The 17,573-nt window shown below is 39.7% G+C and overlaps 1 protein-coding gene and 1 non-coding gene across 3 annotated transcripts in view; one reads left to right on the top strand and one right to left on the bottom strand.

Annotated features, from left to right (window-relative positions):
* ERO1B (endoplasmic reticulum oxidoreductase 1 beta) overlaps positions 1–17,573 on the top strand; it is a 66,591-nt gene that overhangs the window by 14,012 nt on the left and 35,006 nt on the right. For both annotated transcript variants that reach the window (XM_033198279.1, XM_033198280.1), the window contains exons 3-4: positions 16,114–16,197; positions 17,515–17,556. In XM_033198279.1, coding sequence (XP_033054170.1) covers positions 16,114–16,197; positions 17,515–17,556 — 126 coding nt within the window. The remainder of the gene's footprint in view (positions 1–16,113; positions 16,198–17,514; positions 17,557–17,573) is intronic.
* LOC117076903 lies at positions 679–868 on the bottom strand. Its single transcript, XR_004434529.1, has one exon. It is a non-coding gene; the product is annotated as a U2 spliceosomal RNA (small nuclear RNA).

Below are 17,573 nucleotides of genomic sequence, written 5' to 3' on the forward strand. Positions count from 1 at the left end.
TGATCTCAAATTCCTGGCCTCAAGTGATCTCTCTCTCTCTCTCTATATATATATAAATCTAGTTATATATATTATATATGTTTATATATAATGTTTATATATATATATATATATTTTTTTTTTTCTAGGCTTAAGTCAACTAAATTAAATTTTTTTTTTTTTTTTTTTTCAGACAGAGTCTTGCTCTGTCACCCAGGCTGGAGTGCAGCCACTGAGTGATCTCAGCTCACTGCAACCTCCACCTTCTGGGTTCAAGCAATTCTTCTGTCTCAGCCTCCCGAGTAGCTGGGATTACAGGCACCCACCACCACGCCTGGCTAATTTTTGTGTTTTTAGTAGAGATGAGTGTCACCATGTTGACATGTTGGCTAGGCTACATGTTGGCTAGGCTGGTCAAATTAAATATTTTTGAGGATTAAAAAAAATTAGTATCTTGTGCAGAAAGATAACAAATAAGAGAATTAAATATTTTGGGACACAACTCTTTCTTGTCAGCACCAGGAATATCCAAAAAAGGTGATGAATGTTTCTCCTCTAGACAAAATCCTTTAGGAAAGCATATTTCATGAATTTATTTCAAAGAGTAATCTATACCTAAATAAACTATTGAGTGTCTGTTACTCTAGGCGTTTTACATACAAATAAGACATGTGCTGCTTCTTTTTTTTTTTTTTTCTGGAGGAGTGCACCGTTCCTGGAAGTACTGCAATATCAGGTCAATGCGTGGAGTGGATGCAGTAAGCTCCTATTCCATCTCCCTACTCCAAAAAGCCATAAATATATCGTTCTCGGATAGAGGACGTATCAGATATTAAACTGATAAGAACAGATACTACACTTGATCTTAGCCAAAAGGCCGAGAAGCAATGGGAGAAACAGGTGCTTCTTTAAATTCCCACCACTAAATCTATAAATCTAAATGCATTTGTAGCTGCTTTCTCGTTTCTTTTCTACCATTACATTGAACTATATGAAATTTGTACTTTTATATTTCAAAAATGCTTGAACATGCCAGTTTCCTATGGCTCAATGTAATACAATGGAGGAAGTGCTTCTTGTATCAAAGACCATCTCTTCACAAGAGGTCCAGTTCACATCTCTACATAATGTTATGTCCCTCACTCTTTCACTCCTTCACTTTGGGTTTGTATCTTCTGTTTCTCTGTCCCTAGCAGGCTTGGTCAGTGGAAGTACTCCAATATTTGAATGTTTGAATGAATCTCTCATTTAATCTTCACACCAACATTTTCTCAATATTAGCCACATTTTTCAAACAAAGAAGTAATAGTTTAGGTATTCCAGGTAGGGTATTTTTGTTGGCTAACAAACAAAACAGAAGTTTTATTAAGAAAAGATGTGGAGTGGCCGGGCGCGGTGGCTCAAGCCTGTAATCCCAGCACTTTGGGAGGCCGAGACGGGCGGATCACGAGGTCAGGAGATCGAGACCATCCTGGCTAATACGGCGAAACCCCGTCTCTACTAAAAAAATACAAAAAACTAGCCGGGCGACGAGGCGGGCGCCTGTAGTCCCAGCTACTCGGGAGGCTGAGACAGGAGAATGGCGTGAACCCGGGAGGCGGAGCTTGCAGTGAGCTGAGAGCCGGCCACTGCACTCCAGCCTGGGCGGCAGAGCAAGACTCCGTCTCAAAAAAAAAAAAAAAAAAAAAAAAGAAAAGATGTGGAGTAGCTAACAAAATTGAAAGATAAGCTGAGGAAGCATACTTCAGAAAAGATAAAACTAAAGCTGGAACTAATGACCATTTTCTTTAAGGAATCACTGGCATTTTGGATCAAATTAACTATTTTCCCATGTTTTCCAAACTTTACGCAAGAGTTGTATTTCTGTCCAGGTAGGGTCGTATGACCCATTGGACTAAAAGAAGGAAGGACACCTTGGTTGACAGTCTCATTTGCATGAGTAAAAGTGGAGTCATTGTTTCCCAAAGGGAAATTAGGGACTGTTACCAAAGAAGGAATAATGGGGCCGGGCGCAGTGGCTCAAGCCTGTAATCCCAGCACTTTGGGAGGCCGAGACGGGTGGATCACAAGGTCAGGAGATCGAGACCATCCTGGCTAACACGGTGAAACCCCGTCTCTACTAAAAAATACAAAAAAAAAAAACTAGCCGGGCGAGGTGGCGGGCGCCTGTAGTCCCAGCTACTTGGGAGGCTGAGGCAGGAGAATGGCGTAAACCCGGGAGGCAGAGCATGCAGTGAGCTGAGATCCGGCCACTGCACTCCAGCCTGGGTGACAGAGCAAGACTCTGTCTCAAAAAAAAAAAAAAGAAGGAATAATGGAAGTTAGTTAGGCAGAAATGACAGTGTGGCTCTTGGCTACTCAACAAACTCTCTCATTCTTCCTCTTACACATGCAGTTTGAAAATGTTCTGATCAACACAGTGAACTTATTCCATATGCAACCAAAACATACTCATACCGTCTCACAGGGGAGGGTTAATGCCGTGATCTAGTTAATGCATTCAGCTGTAACTCTAGGATATTTGGGTGATATCTACTCCTCTTTTTGTTTGGTCAACCTATAAAAGAAAGAAAAAGGAATATACTCTACTCAATATACTCTACCTACAACAGTGGCAAAAAAAGGAAAGCTTTAAAAAGAAAAAGCTAAGAGAAGAGGTTAATTTAATTTATTATGATTATGATTATTATTATTATTGAGACAGAGTCTTGCTCTCTCACCCAGGCTGGAGTGCAGTGGTGCGATCTTGGTTCACTGCAACCTCAGCCTCCCAGGTTCAAGCGATTCTCCTGCCTCAGCCTCCTGGGTAGCTGGGACTACAGGCCCACACCACTACACTTGGCTAATTTTTATATTTTTAGTAGAGACGGGGTTTCACCATGTTGACCAGGCTGGTCCACAACTCCTGACCTCAGGTGATCCACGCGCCTTGGCCTCCCAAAGTGCTGGGATTATAGGCATGAGCCACCATGCCCAGCCAAAAACAGGTTAATTTTAAACACATATCACATACATACTTATGATTCAGCAAGCAAGGTGGAGGTAACAGTCCACCTTTACGCAGTTGGGCAGTTGGCTGCTATAGCTGGTGTTTCTGACTTCTCTTTTTTGCTTCTTATTCCATTCCTTTATGCACTAAATATTTATTGAATGATTAATTTGTGTCAGGTTCTATGGATACAGTAGTGGATAAGACAAAACTTTTCTGATAAGAGAGACAGTAAACAAATAAACAATAAGATATAATTTCAGATGCTTATAAGGTAAGTTCTATGGAGAAAAGTAGGAGAGAATGAATATTGGAGAATTGGAGGGTGGGAGAGGTAGGTAGCCCTACATTAAAGAAGGTATTTGGGAAAATAAAGTATTTATGCTAATGTGACATTTGAGCAAAGTCCTACCTAATGCGAAACAGCCATCAGAGGGTTTGGGGAAAGAACATTCCGGGGAAAAGAAGTGGAATACCAAGTAAATGATCTTGAGATAGGAATAAGCTTGGTGTGTTGAACGGGCAGAAAGCTGGTATAGCTGGAGGAAAGTGAATGAGAGGGAGAGCTGGAAATATAGGTAGGGACCAGGTTTAAAAAACAGTAGGACCTTATTGACCATGTAAGGATGCTAGATTTTATTTTAAGCAGGATAAGAAACTACTAAAGGGATTTTTGTGCGAAAAAGACTGTAAGGGTAGAAGACAAGAAATAGAGGAAGCATTTAGGAGACTATTGTGTTAGTTCATATAAAAACAATACAGATTTGGCATAGAATGCTAGAGCTGAAAAATGTAGAAAATGATCAAATTAGGGTTGTACACAAAAGGTAACACCAGCAAGCTTTTCTGATGGATTGAGTGTGAAGTATGATGATAGAAATAAATCAAGGATGATGCCTAAGTTTTGAGTGCACATGTACAAGTGCAAATATACATATATGTAAAATCATGACCAAATATATTTTATTCCAAGAATGCAAGGATGATTCTTGCATTGATGTTTTGATCATCAACAAAATTCAGTATGTGCTCCTGATTTTTAAAATAATAAGAATGATGTATATTTCTTAATATGATAATTTCAGTCCTAACATCAGCGTACCTAACATGTCTTGCATATAGGGAAACACTAGAGGAATTCTCAGTTAGGTCAGGAACCAAGACAAGGATACCCACTATCTCCATTCACTGTTGGATATACCGTCTGACACAGTCAAATAAAAAAAAACAACTATCCAAAGTGATGGCTCTGATTAAAAAAACAGAAGAAGAAGAAGAAAGAAAAAAATAACTAGAGTCATAAAATTTTATTTTACTTTTTTTTTTTGTATAAATTTAAGGGGTACAAGTGCAGTTTTGTTACATGGATATATTGCCTAGTGGTGAAGCCTGAGCTTTTAATGGAACCATCACCCGAATAGTGTGCATTGTACCCCTTATGTAATTTCTCATCCCTTACTCCCCTCCCACCCTTCTTTTTTTTGGAGACAAGAGTCTCACCTTTGTTGCCCAAGCTGGAGTGCTGTGGTGTGACCTTGGCTCACTGCAATCTCTGCCTCCTGGGTTCAAGTGATTCTCCTGCCTCAGGTCTCCCAAGTAGCTGGGACTACAGGTGTACGCCACCACACCCGACTAATTTTTATATTTGTAGTAGAGACGGAGTTTCACCGTGTTGGCCAGGTTGGTCTTGAACTCATGATCTCAAGTGATCTGCCCACCTTGGCCTCTCAAAGTGCTAGGATGATAGGCATGAGCCACCATGCCTGGCCCACCCCACCCTTCTGAGTCTCCGGTGACTATTACTCCACATTCTATGCCCATGTATACACATTATTTAGCTTCTCCTTGTAAGTGACAATGGAGAGGCATACAGATTTTAAAGGAATAAGTATCACTATTTTCATTTATAAATGAAAAAAGTTGTCTGGGCATGGTGGCTTCTGCCTGTAATCCCAGCACTTTGGGAGGCTGAGGTAGGTGGATCACTTGAGGCCAGGAATTCGAGACTAGCCTATCTAACATGGCAAAAACCCTGTCTCCACTAAAAATATAAATATTAGCTGGGCATGGTGGCGTGTGCCTGTAATCCCAGTTACTGGTCGGGGGGTGAGCAGAGGCATGAGAATTGCTTGAAACCGGGAGGTAGAGGTTGCAGTGAGCCAAGATCATGCCACTGCATTCCAGCCTGGGTGACAGACTCTGTCTTAAAAATAAAAAAAATAGATACATGAAAAAAGTTATATATAAAAAATGCAAACGAATCAATAATAAAATGAAAAACAATAAAACATATCAATATAGCAAGCCATAAACTTGATATACAAAAAAATCAATATCTTCATAAATGTAAATAATAACCATTTAGAAGTTGTAACAGTAAGGAAACCACCATTTACATTAGCAATGAAACCAGGCATGGTGGTGCATGCCTGTAGTCCCAGCTACTCGGGAGACTGAGCTGGAAGTATTGCTTGAGCCCAGGAGGTCGAGACAAGCCTAGGCAATATAGCGATGCTACTGACTTAAAAAAAAAAAAAGCAAACAAAATAAAACAAAAAATGTATTAGCAATAAAACAGATAAGGTATATAGGAATAAGTACATCAAGAAGTATGCAAAACCTAAAGGAGGAAAGCTTTAAAACATTCTTGAAAGACACAAAAGTAGATTTGAACAAATGGAAAGATATCCTTTGTAGCTTAACAATTTTAATTCTCCCCTAGTTAATATGTAAATTTAATGTGATCCTAATAAAAATACTGAATTTTGGCCTGGCACAGTGGATCACACCTGCAATCTCAGCACTTTGGGAGCCGAGATGGGTGGATCACTTGAAGTCGGGAGTTCGAGACCCACCTGGCCAACCTGGTGACACCCCATCTCTACTAAAAATACAAAAAATTAGCCAAGCGTGGTGGAGTGTGCCTGCAATCCCAGCTACTTGGGAGGCTGAGGTGGGAGAATCGCTTGAACCTGGGAGGTGGAGGTTGCCATGAGCCAAGATCATGCCACTACACCCCAGCCTGAGTGACAGAGCGAGACTTCATCTCAAACAACAACAACAACAAAACCTAAGTTTGTGTTTATTTTCCTGGAGCTAGACAAGTTGTCACAGGTTAGGTTCTCTGAGAAGCATATTCTGAGACAGTGATAAGTGTACAAGAGCTCAGTTAGGGACTACTCTTGGGACCAACAGTTTGGGGAAGGCAGGGAATGAGGACTGGGCAAAGGGAGAAGTCAAGCTGTGATGCAGCCTCAGTGGAAACCTCAGGTAAGCCTGTGGGGAATTCTTAAGATGGAATAACACTTCCGAGTTAGTTGTCCCCATTTGGGGCAAGAGGTCTAGGCCTTTATATCTCTCCATCAGTTTGTCATTGGACGAAGGCCATCATAGGAAATAAGGATCCAATCTTGGGTAAGGTGGCTCTTTTCACCCAAGGTTGTCTACCTGCAACATTTCCACAGCTAGGGTAATTATAACCCCTTTATTCTTGAAGAGTGATCTGAGTAGTATGGTACAGTGTCTACCATAGTACATTCATTGCACCATGTATTTCTCTTGCTGAAATAAAAAATTAGCTTTACATTTAGCAGCTTAAAACAGCAGGGCTGGGCATGGTGGCTCACGCTTGTAATCCCAGCACTTTGGGAGGCCAAGGCTGGTGGATCATTTGAGGTCAGGAGTTTAAGACCAGCCTGGCCAACATGGTGAAACCCTGTCTCTACTAAAAATGCAAAAAAATTAGCTGGCCAGTAGTGGCGTGCAACTTTAATCCCAGCTACTTGGGAGGCTGAGGCAGGAGAATCACTTGAGCCTTGGAGGCAGAGGTTGCGGTGAACTGAGATCGCACCACTGCACTCCAGCCTGGGCGACAGAGCGAGACCCTGTCTCAAAAAAATAAACAAATAAACAAACAAAAAAAGACTGAAAAGATGCCATTTCAGGAAGACCTAAAGAGTGTGAGAAAGCAAGCAATGTGGATATCTGGGGAAAGAGCATTTTTGTATGAGGTAGAGATCCAGCTTCATTCCTGTGATTGTGAATATCCAGTTTTCCCAACACTTTATTAAACAGACTGTCCATTCCCGATTGTGTGTTCTTGGCACTTTTGTCAAAAATCAATTGACCGTACACACTTGGGATTCTTAGGTTTATTTTTGGGCTTCCTAACTTGTTCCATTTGTTGATGTGTCTATTTTTATGCCAGTACCATGCTGTTTTGATTACAGTAACTTTGTAATATATTTTGAAATCACAGTGTGCAATGAGTCCACCTTTGGTTTTTTTGCTCATGATTGCTTTGGCTATTCAGAGTCTTTTCTGGTTCCATACAGATTTTAGGATTGTTCTTTTTTTTGTTTGTTTTTGTTTTTTTGAGACAGGGTCTTGCTCTTTTGCCTGGGCTGGAGTGCAGTGGCACAATCATAGCTCACTGTAGCCATGAAAACCTTGAACTGTCCCAACTGATCCTCCCACCTCTGCTTCCTAAAGTGCTGGGATTACAGATGTGATCTGCTGTGCCTGGCTGGATTTTTTTTTTTATATGTCTGTAAAGAAATGATATAGGAATTTTGATAGGAATTGCATTGAATCTGTAGATCACTTTAGGTAACATGAACATTTTAACAATTCTTCCAATCACTGAATATGGGATATGTTTCCACTTATTTGTGTCTTCAGTTTCTTTCATTAGTATTTTAGTTTTTAGTGCATAGATCTTTCACCTCCTTGGTTAAATTTACAACTATTTCATTTCTTGATGTTATTGTAAATATGATTGTTTTCTCAATTTTGGGGGGGGGATTTTCATTGTTAGTGTATAGAAATGCTATGGACTTTTGTATGCTGACATTGTAACCTGCAACTTTGCAGAATTTATCACCAGTTTTTTACTAGATTTTTTGGTGGTCTTTACAGTTTTCTATGAGATCATGTCATCAGCAAACAGATATTTTCATTTCTTTTTCTATATAGATGTATTTTATTTCTTTTTCTTGCCTTATTGCTCTGACTAGCACTTCCAGTACTATGTTGAATAGAAGTGGCGAGAGTGGGCATTCTTGTCTTGTTTCTAATCTTAGAAGAAAAGCTTTTCAGTTTTCACCATTGAGTATGATGTTAGCTGTGGGTACATGACCTTTATTATGCTGGGGTACATTTTTTCCATACCTTATTTTTTGGGGGTAGTTTTTATGAAAGGATGTTGAATTTTGTCATATGCTTTTTCTGCATCTATCAAAATAATAATGTGACTTTTTTCTTTAATTTTATTAATGTGTATTATTTTTATTGATTTATGTGTGTCAAACTACCACTTGCATTTCTGGGATAAATGTCACTTGATGATGGTGAATGATCTTTTTAATATGCTTTTGGATTTGGTTCACTAGTATTTTATTGAGAATTTTTGCATTTTTGTTCATCAGGGCTGTTGTCCTGTAGTTTCCTCTTTTTTTTGTTTTTTTGTTTTTTTTTGGTAGTGTCTTTGGCTTCGGAATCAGGGTAAATACTGGCTTTCCAAAATGAGTTTGAAAGTATTACCTTCTCTTCAATTTTTTTTGAAAAGTTTAAGGATTTATTGCTATTCTTTATATGTTTGGTAGAATTCAGCAGTGAAACCATGAGATGAAGTCCTGGTCTTTCTTTTTTCTTTTTTTGAGAGTAAGTCTTGCTCTGTTGCCCAGGCTGGAGTGCAGTGGCACGATCTTGGCTCATTACAACCTCCATCTCCTGGGTTCAAGTGATTCTCCTGCCTCAGCCTCTCGAGTAGCTGGGATTATAGGCCCACGCCACCCCATCCAGCTAATTTTTGTATTTTTAATAGAGACAGGGTTTCACCATGTTGTTCAGGCTGGTCTTGAACTCCTGACCTGACCTCAGGTGATCCACCTGCCTTAGCCTCCCAAAGTGCTGAGATTAGAGACATGAGCCACTGCGCCCAGCGCCTGATCTTTCTTTGATAAAATACTTTTTATTGAATCAATCTCCTTAATTATTATTGGCCTATTCAGATTTTCATTATTTCCTTACTCTGGCTTTGGTAGGCTGCATATTTCTAGTAATTTCTTCATTTCTTCTAGGTTATCCAATTTATTGGAATATAGTTGTGATTAGTAGTCTCTTTTTCTTTAATATCAGTTGTAATGGCTCCTCTTTAATTCTGATTTTGTTTGCATCTTCTCTTTTTCTTTGTTAGTCTAGCTAAAGGTTTGTCTGTTTTGTTTATCTTTTAAAAAAAACTTTGGTTTCGTTGATTACTGATTTCTAGTTTCATGTTATTGTGGTCAGGAAAGATACTTCATATGATTTCAGTGTTCTTAAATTTGTTAAGACTTGTTTTGTGGCCTAATGTGATCTACCCTGGAGAATGTTCCATATGCACTGAGAAGAATGTATATTCTGTTACTGTTGTATGGAATATTCTATAAATATCTGGCAGGGCAATTTGGTCTAAAGTGTAGTTCAAGTTCGGTGTTTCCTCATTGATTTTTTTTTTTTTCTGTCTAGGGATCTAGTGTTGAAAGTGGAGTATTGAAGTCTTATTGTATTGCAGTTTATCTCTCTCTTCAAAGCTATTACTATTTGCTTTATATACTTACATTTTCTGAAGTTGGGTGCATGTATATGTAGTTTTTGTAACTTCTTGATAAATTGACCCCTTTATCGTTTGTAATGACCTTCTTTGTCTCTTTGTACGTTTGACTTAAAGTCTATTTTGTCTGACATATGGGTAGCTACCCCTATTCTTTTGGTTTCTAGTTGCATAGAATATCTTTTTCTATCTTTTCAGTCTGTGTGTATCCTTAAGAGGTGAAGCAAGTCTTTTATAAGCAGCATATAATTAGGTCTTATTTTTTAACCCATTCAGCCAGTTGGCTTTGGATTGGATAATTTAATCCATTTGCATTCAAAGTAATCATTGACAGGTAAGGACTTACTATTGCCATTCTGTTAATTGTTTTGTTGTTGTTGTTGTTAATCTGTAATTCCTTTTTTCTCTCCTCCTCTCTTGCTGTTTTCCTTTGTGGTTTGATGACTTTTTTGTAGTGGTATGCCTTGAATCTTTTATCTTTTCTGCAACTACTAAGGGTTTTTGCTTTGTAGTTACCATGAGACCTACATACATCTTACGTTAGTAGCAGGCTATTTTCAGCTGATACTGACTTAACTTTAATCACTTGCATAAATGCTATACTTTTACTCCCCTCCCCACCCACCCAATTTGGTTTTACGGACATGTCTTATATCGTGTATAGTTTGCATAGTGTATTATAGCTATAGTTATTTATTTTTAATATTTTGTCTTTTAACTTTCCTATTAGAGATATAATTGATATTTATACCACCACTACAGTATAATAGTGTTCTGAGTTTGACTGTATGCTTACTTTTACTAGTGAGTTTTATGTTTTCATATTCATTTATTTTTGTTTGAGATGCAGTCTCACTCTATCACCCAGGCCGGAGTGCAGTGGCACAATCTTGGCTCACTGCAACCTCTGCCTCCCAAGTTCAAGTGATTCTCCTGATTCGGCCTCCTGAGTAGCTGGGATTACAGGCACGCACCACCAAAAGTACAATTTTTGTACCTTTTTTTTTTTTTTTTTTTAGTAGAAATGAGGTTTCACCATGTTGGCCAGGCTGGTCTTGAATTCCTGGCCTCAAGTGATCCACCTGCTGGGACTCCCAAGTTGCTGGGATTACAGGTGTGAGCCCCTGTGCCCGGCCATTTTCATATATTTTTAATCTTTCTAGTTGGCAACATTTTTCATCAGCTTAAAGGATCCTTTTAGTATTTTTCATAAGGCAGGTCTAGTGGTGATAAATTCCCTTACCTTTTGTCTGAGAAAGTTTTTATTTCTCCTTCATTTTTGAAGAGCAGGATCACTGAATATAGTATTTTTGGTTGACAATTTTTTTTTTTCTTCCTTTTCTATCAGCTTTTTGAATCTAACATTCCACTCCTTTCTGGCCTACAAGGTTTCTGTTGAAAATTTTGCCTGTAATTTATTGGAAGTTCCCTTGTTTGTAACAACTCACTTTTCCCCTGCAGCTTTCAATATTTTCTCTGTCTTTAACTTTTGACAATTTGATAATAATGTCTCTCGGTGTGTGAGTCTCTTCAGATTCCTCCTATCAAGTTTTCATTGAACTTCCTGGATCTGGCTGGGTTTTTTTTTTTTTTTTTTTTTTTTTGCTTCATTTTGTTTCTTTTTTTTTTTTTTTCTTTCTCTCTCTCTCTCTGTCCTTCTTTCTTTCTTTCATCATAAGCAAGCTAACATAGGGGTATCTGGCTTTCTGTTTCCTTCCCCAGACTTGAGAAGTGTTCTGCCACTTTTTCTTTGAATTTTTTTTTGTCCGCTTTTTCTTTCTTCTCCTTCTAGTAATCTGATAATGTGTGTAATTCTGCTTGGTGGTATCCTATGAGTCCCTTAGACTGTCTTCATTCTTTTTCATTCTTTTTTCTTTTTGTTCCTCAGATTGGATGATTTCCAGTGAACTGTCTTCAAGTTTGCTAATCCTTCTGCTTGATCTAGTCTGCTGTTGGACCCTTCTATTGAATTTTTTTAGTTTGGCTATTGTATTCTTCAGCTCAATGATTTCTGTTTGGTATTTTAAAAATATTTTTACCTCTTTGTTGACATTCTTAGTTTGTTCATGCATCACACTCCTTACCTCAGTGAGCATCTTTATGACTCCTTTTAAATGTCCTATTAGGTAAATAACATATCTTCATTTCAGTAGGGTTGGCTTCTAATTGAGATTGTCTTGTTTTTTTTGTTTTTTTGTTTTTAGCGTAATATTTCCCTATTTCTTCATTTTTCTTAAGGCACGTAGAGTGCTGTCCCTTCTGTTTAGGCTCAAGGAGGTTTATTCTTTATTTGCTACATAGGCTCCTAGATACTGGCTTATTAGAAGCCAAGGCTGTGGGGAGTTGCTGGAAAGGCTGCCAAGATTTTGGCTTGAGGAACTAGAATAATGGAGTTACTGTTTACTCAGATGGTGAATATTACTAGAAGAAGTAATTCTTCAATTTTCTTAACTCTGTTTTGGTTTCTGTGTATTATATAAAAGAACCACCTTCTCTAGTCTTGTTAGACTGGTCTTATGTAGCAGGTGTTTCTTCCCAGTCAGCCTGGGCAGTATTCTGGTTCCTCAGAACTTTGTGCTTGTCCAGCCTGTCTTTGTTCTTAGTGGCCTCCAAGAAATTAGAGTCAAGTTGTACTATTGCCTTGAGAGGGGTGGTATAGAAGCCATTCCCTTGGGATATGACTAGAGGTATTGGGATGTTAGATGTATGCTTTGGTTTCTTCTTTCCTTGCAGAGAAGCTGAAAGCCAGAGTTTATCTCCCACTGATTCTGCTCTGCACCAAGGAGAGCGTCTGAGGCAGATGTCTATATTATTGATCTAACTGCTGACTTTTAACCTGGAGGAGATAGCTGCTGAATATTTATTTGCAAGTTTAAAAGTCACCTGTTTGTTCTCAGTGGTCTAGGAGACTCAGGAATGTAGAGCTTCATCAACTCCCAGAGCTAGGTGATTTAGCAGCCTGTCCCTCCAGTGAAGGCTATGAAAGTTGGGGTTCTCGACGTGTTCAAAAACTTTTCGTGGCGAGTTTGAAGACCTGGAATTATTGCCAGAGCCTGCAGGGAAAAAGGTGCAGGAAGCCCACTCTACTTTTTGGGCCAGCAGGTCTCATGCCTCCCTAGTAGGGGGAGACTTCTGATCTGAAGCTATTACTGAAGCAAGCCAGGAGGAAGGCACAGGGAGTGTTGACTTTCCTTTTCAGGAATGGGGAGGTCCCCCACCTCCTTCCACCGGGAGATTGTAGGAATTTATCTCTAGAGCACATGGAGGCAGAAGGCATGAGAAGGGCTGTCCCTTCCATTTGTGCTGGCAGAGATTTCAGGGCTGGGATTATGTCTGGAGCAAGCCAGGGAAGAAGGTGCAGAGAGTGCTCACTCTCCTGTTGAAGCAAGAAGTCCCACATGCACCTTGCAGGGGTAATCTTTTGGTCTGGAGTTCCCTGAAACAAGTCAGGGAAGAAGACACAGGGACTATCCTCTTCTCTGTCTAGTCATGGAGAGGTCCCCTTGCCTCCTTCTAATGAGAGGTTGCCTAAACTCATCTCAGGAGCAAGCCAGGGAAGAAAGTACAGAGAGTGCTTTTCCTCCTGTTCTTGCTGGCAGAGGCCTCCAGTCTCTTTCCAAGGAGAGAACGTATGGCTAGGATTAGCACCTGAAGTAAGCTAGGGGAGAAGAAGGCACATAGAGTGCTGTCCTTTCCGTTTAGGCTTAAGGAGGTTTATTCTTTATTTGCTACCTAGGTTCCCGGATAATGGCTTGTTAGAGGCCAGAGCCTCAGGGAGTTGCTGGAAAAGCTGCCAAGATTTTGGCTTGAGGAACTAGAATAATGGAGTTGCTGTTTACTCAGATGGTGAGAATTACTAGAAGGAGGGAGTACAGTTTTGGATATGTTAATTTTGAGGTACCTATGAATGCCCTATCCAGGAAGAGATAATCAAGGAAGCACGTGGGTATACAGGCCAGAAGCTCAAGGGAGGTGTCCAGGCTGAGAACTTGCAGTCCCCAAATGTGCCATGCTGTTTTAAGGTTCTTTGTTTATGCACATCCTGCCTCGCTGCCTATAAATCTCCCTCAAACACTTCTAGTCATACCCATGTTACATATTACCAAAAGTCAGAGTTGATCAGCCTCTCCTCTATGTTGCCAATCTCTACCTATTTTTGCCTTCTTCTCTGTAATATAGATATTGTTTACTTAACCATATTAATTAGGTGTCTACTATGTATTATACCACTGTTCTAAGCACTAAGGATAAGATAATGCAAAATTCTGATCCTTATGATGGTAGGAGGTGCAGACAATAAATAAGCAGACAACATTCAGGTAGTGATAAGTGCCATAAAAGAATGTAAAACAGTACGTTGGGATAGAGGTTGCATACTGAGCACTACTTTAGCAAGCCTGGCCAGTAATGGTCTCTCTGCTGAGGTGTGACATGTGAGAGAGACTTGAATAAAGTGAAAGAGTGAGCCGTCATAAGATCTGGAGGAACAATAATACAGGCAGAGAGGACAGCAAATATAAAGACCTTGAGGCCAGGCATTGTGGCTCACACCTATAATCTCAACATTTTGGGAGTCTGAGGTGGGTGGATGGCTTGAGCCCAGGAATTCCAGCCCAACCTAGGAAACATAGTGATACCTCGTCTCTACTTAAAAAAAAAAAATTAGCCAGGCATGGTGGTACATCTGTGGTCCCAGCTGCTTGGAAGGTTGAGGTATGAAGATGGCTTGAGCCCAGGAGTTTGAGGCTGCAGTGAGCCAAGTTTGTGCCACTGCACTCCAGCCTGAGTGACAGAGCAAGACACTGTCTCAAAAAAGAAAAAAAAAAAAGATAAAGACCAGCCGGGCACAGTGGCTCACACTTGTAATCCCAGCACTTTGGGAGGCCAAGGCGGGCAGCTCACCTGAGGTCGGGAGTTCAAAACCAGCCTGGCCAGTGTGGCGAAACCCTGTCTCTACTAAAAATACAAAAATTAGCCAGGCGCGGTGGTGGGCACCTGTAATTCCAGCTACTTGGGAGGCTGAGGCAGGAGAATTTCTTGAACCCAAGAGGCAGAGGTTACAGTGAGCCGAGATCACACCATTGCACTCCAGCCTGGGTGACAGAGTGAGACCCTGTCTCAAAAAATAAAAATAATAAAGACCTTGAGACACAGGGAGCCTGGTGTGTTCTCTCCCAGCAAGGCCAGTGTGGCCAGAGGAGCATAATAGAGGTCAGAGAGGTAGGCCAGAGGCCAGGTTATAGAGGGCCTTGTGGAGCTTGCTGCAGAGTTTATAAACTCTAAGGGTGATGGAAGCCACAGGAAGGTTTTGAGGAGGGATTGATATGATCTGATTTGTTTTAAATAGATAACCGTAGTTGCTATATGGAAATAAAAGTAGAAGCAGGGAGACTATTGCAATAGTGTAGGCAAGAGGTAGGTGGTGAAAAATGGAAAATGAATTGTTTGATGGGGTACAAGAAAAGGGAGGAAAGAGAATAAAACCTAGATTTTGGCATGGGCAATCTGCAAGTCCTATTGAATTACTGTCTTCCTGTAAAGTGTAGAATAGGAAAATCCAGAGTTTTTACCATGGTTAAAATGTCCTGCATGATCTGTCCCTTGTTTACCTCCATCCTCGTTCTCTACCACCCTCCCCCTTCTACATTAAACATCAGCTCAACTGGTGTTTTTTAGTTCACATAACTGTCCAGGCTTTTTATGGCCTTATCCAAATGCACACTTCCTCCATCCTAAAATATTACCGCCTCAGAGGCCTCCATCCGCCAGCCCCACTATTACAATTCTCTGGATTTTCTTTGTAGCACTGACTACAACTTGTACAAAACATACAAATATTTAACTTGTTTCCTTCAATAGATTATTTAGTTCCTGAGGGAGAAGGGAGTTCTTTTTCTGTCCATTTTTTTCACCCAGAGCCTAACCAGTGCCTGACACATAGTGGATGCTCAGTTCTCATTCGTTGAATAAATGGGTGCATGAGAGAACTGTCATTAATAAGATAACATCAGGAGGCTGGAAGACATTAAAGTAGTTCTAAATGCGTTCTCTGTCACCCAGGCTGGAGTGCAATGGCATGATCTAGCTCACTGCAGTCATTTTAAATTCTGAACCATATAGGTGCCACTAGGATAGGAAGTATTCCTTCTTTTTTTTTTTTTTTTTTTTTTTTTGAGACGGAGTCTCGCTCTGTCCCCCAGGCTGGAGTGCAGTGGCCGGATCTCAGCTCACTGCAAGCTCCGCCTCCCGGGTTTACGCCGTTCTCCTGCCTCAGCCTCCCGAGTGGCTGGGATTACAGGCGCCGCCACCTTGCCCGGCTAGTAGAGACGGGGTTTCACCGTGTTAGCCAGGATGGTCTCGATCTCCTGACCTCGTGATCCGCCCGTCTTGGCCTCCCAAAGTGCTGGGATTACAGGCTTGAGCCACCGCGCCCGGCTGAAAGTATTCCTTCTTATTCACCACCATGTCACTGATGTCCAACACAGTGACACTTTGAGAACATCCCGTAACTATAATATCAGTTTACTAACTTTAATTTATTCTTTCTTTCAAGGTTAATCTGAAGCGACCTTGTCCTTTCTGGGCAGAAGATGGCCACTGTTCGATAAAAGACTGTCATGTGGAGCCCTGTCCAGAGGTATAATAAATAAAACAGCAGGGCAAAGCCAATTTTCTCTTGGACTTTTAGAAAAGCATAACCTCTGTTTTATTTCAGGCTAATGTCAATGGATTTGGACATGTCAGCAAATTCACATGCTCTCAGCTTTCTCCTTTAGAACCAGATTATTGAAGATTCTATACTTGACACCGAAATGGGTTTGAAGACACTTGTATCCAGTGATACTGGTGATCGAATGTGGAAATATAGTCTTATTCTAAAATGGAAGGAAAATCAGAGGCCTGTTCTAGGATTGGATCTGCAGTTGTCTTTTGTTTCATGCTTTATTGAATCAGCATCTTGTTTCATAGGAAAAAAACAAAATAAAAATAAGCTACTGGACCCTATTTCAAATTTATAGTGATTTAATTGGGAAAATTTCAGGCTTGGAATTAGATTTTCACTTGGCCTTGTTACATTTACATTTTTTTTAAAAACCTATACTTAATACCAAGAGAATGCTACATGTTAGCCTTTGATTTTTGTTATCTAACAATTAATTATATTCCTCTCCTTCAACAGTAATTAGCTGAAGCTTTGTTTTCCTTTCACTTCCTGCTTTTCTTACCTAGTCAGTCTAGTTTGTTGTCCTTAAAAATCTGTACCAATGTCCTTCCTAAAGGGAATATTCTTTAAAAATTTGTAATATTCAGTTTCCTTTAAGAACAAAATATGTATTAAGTATTTTGTTTAAAGTTCTGTTTGATAAACCAGTTGTAATAATTCAGATACATTTATTAAAGCCTAACACTAATTATTGGCCTTGTGAAAAAGAATGTTCCAGCTACATACATTTCTCCCATTGGTAAACCCTAGATTAGATTGGTAAACTCTAGGTTAATCATGTGGGCCAAAAAAAACCTTCTAGTAATCCAAAATTGCCTACACTTTATTAGAGCAGAAGTTAAAATTGCACATAATACATTGCAAATAATTTTGAACTTTTAAAACTTTCTTTTCTATGGTAACAAAGTTTGTGGAAGAAGTGATCATCAGTGTTTTTAACCTAAATTATATAGACTATAAAAAATACTGCAATAAGAGTTATTAGAGCTGCTTTTGGCTTTCTGACTTTGTGTATGTCATTCAGTTTTCTATACTTTGATTTATAAGTCTGTATATTGGGATAACACTTTTACCTTATGAGAGAGTGTGAAAACAGAATTTGAGCGAATGTATATTTGCCCCTCATAGAATAAAATACTTGATGAATTAGAGCAATGCATTGACAATTTGTGAAGAAATTCCAAAAACAAAGATCACTTTTTAAATTTTTGTTTTTCTTGTTTTTTTAAGAGTAAAATTCCAGTTGGAATAAAAGCTGGGCATTCTAATAAGGTAAGTTCCTCCTCTTC

The sequence above is a fragment of the Trachypithecus francoisi genome, unplaced genomic scaffold, assembly GCF_009764315.1.
Source record: "Trachypithecus francoisi isolate TF-2019V2 unplaced genomic scaffold, Tfra_2.0 Lachesis_group5, whole genome shotgun sequence".
Lineage (NCBI taxonomy): Eukaryota > Metazoa > Chordata > Mammalia > Primates > Cercopithecidae > Trachypithecus > Trachypithecus francoisi.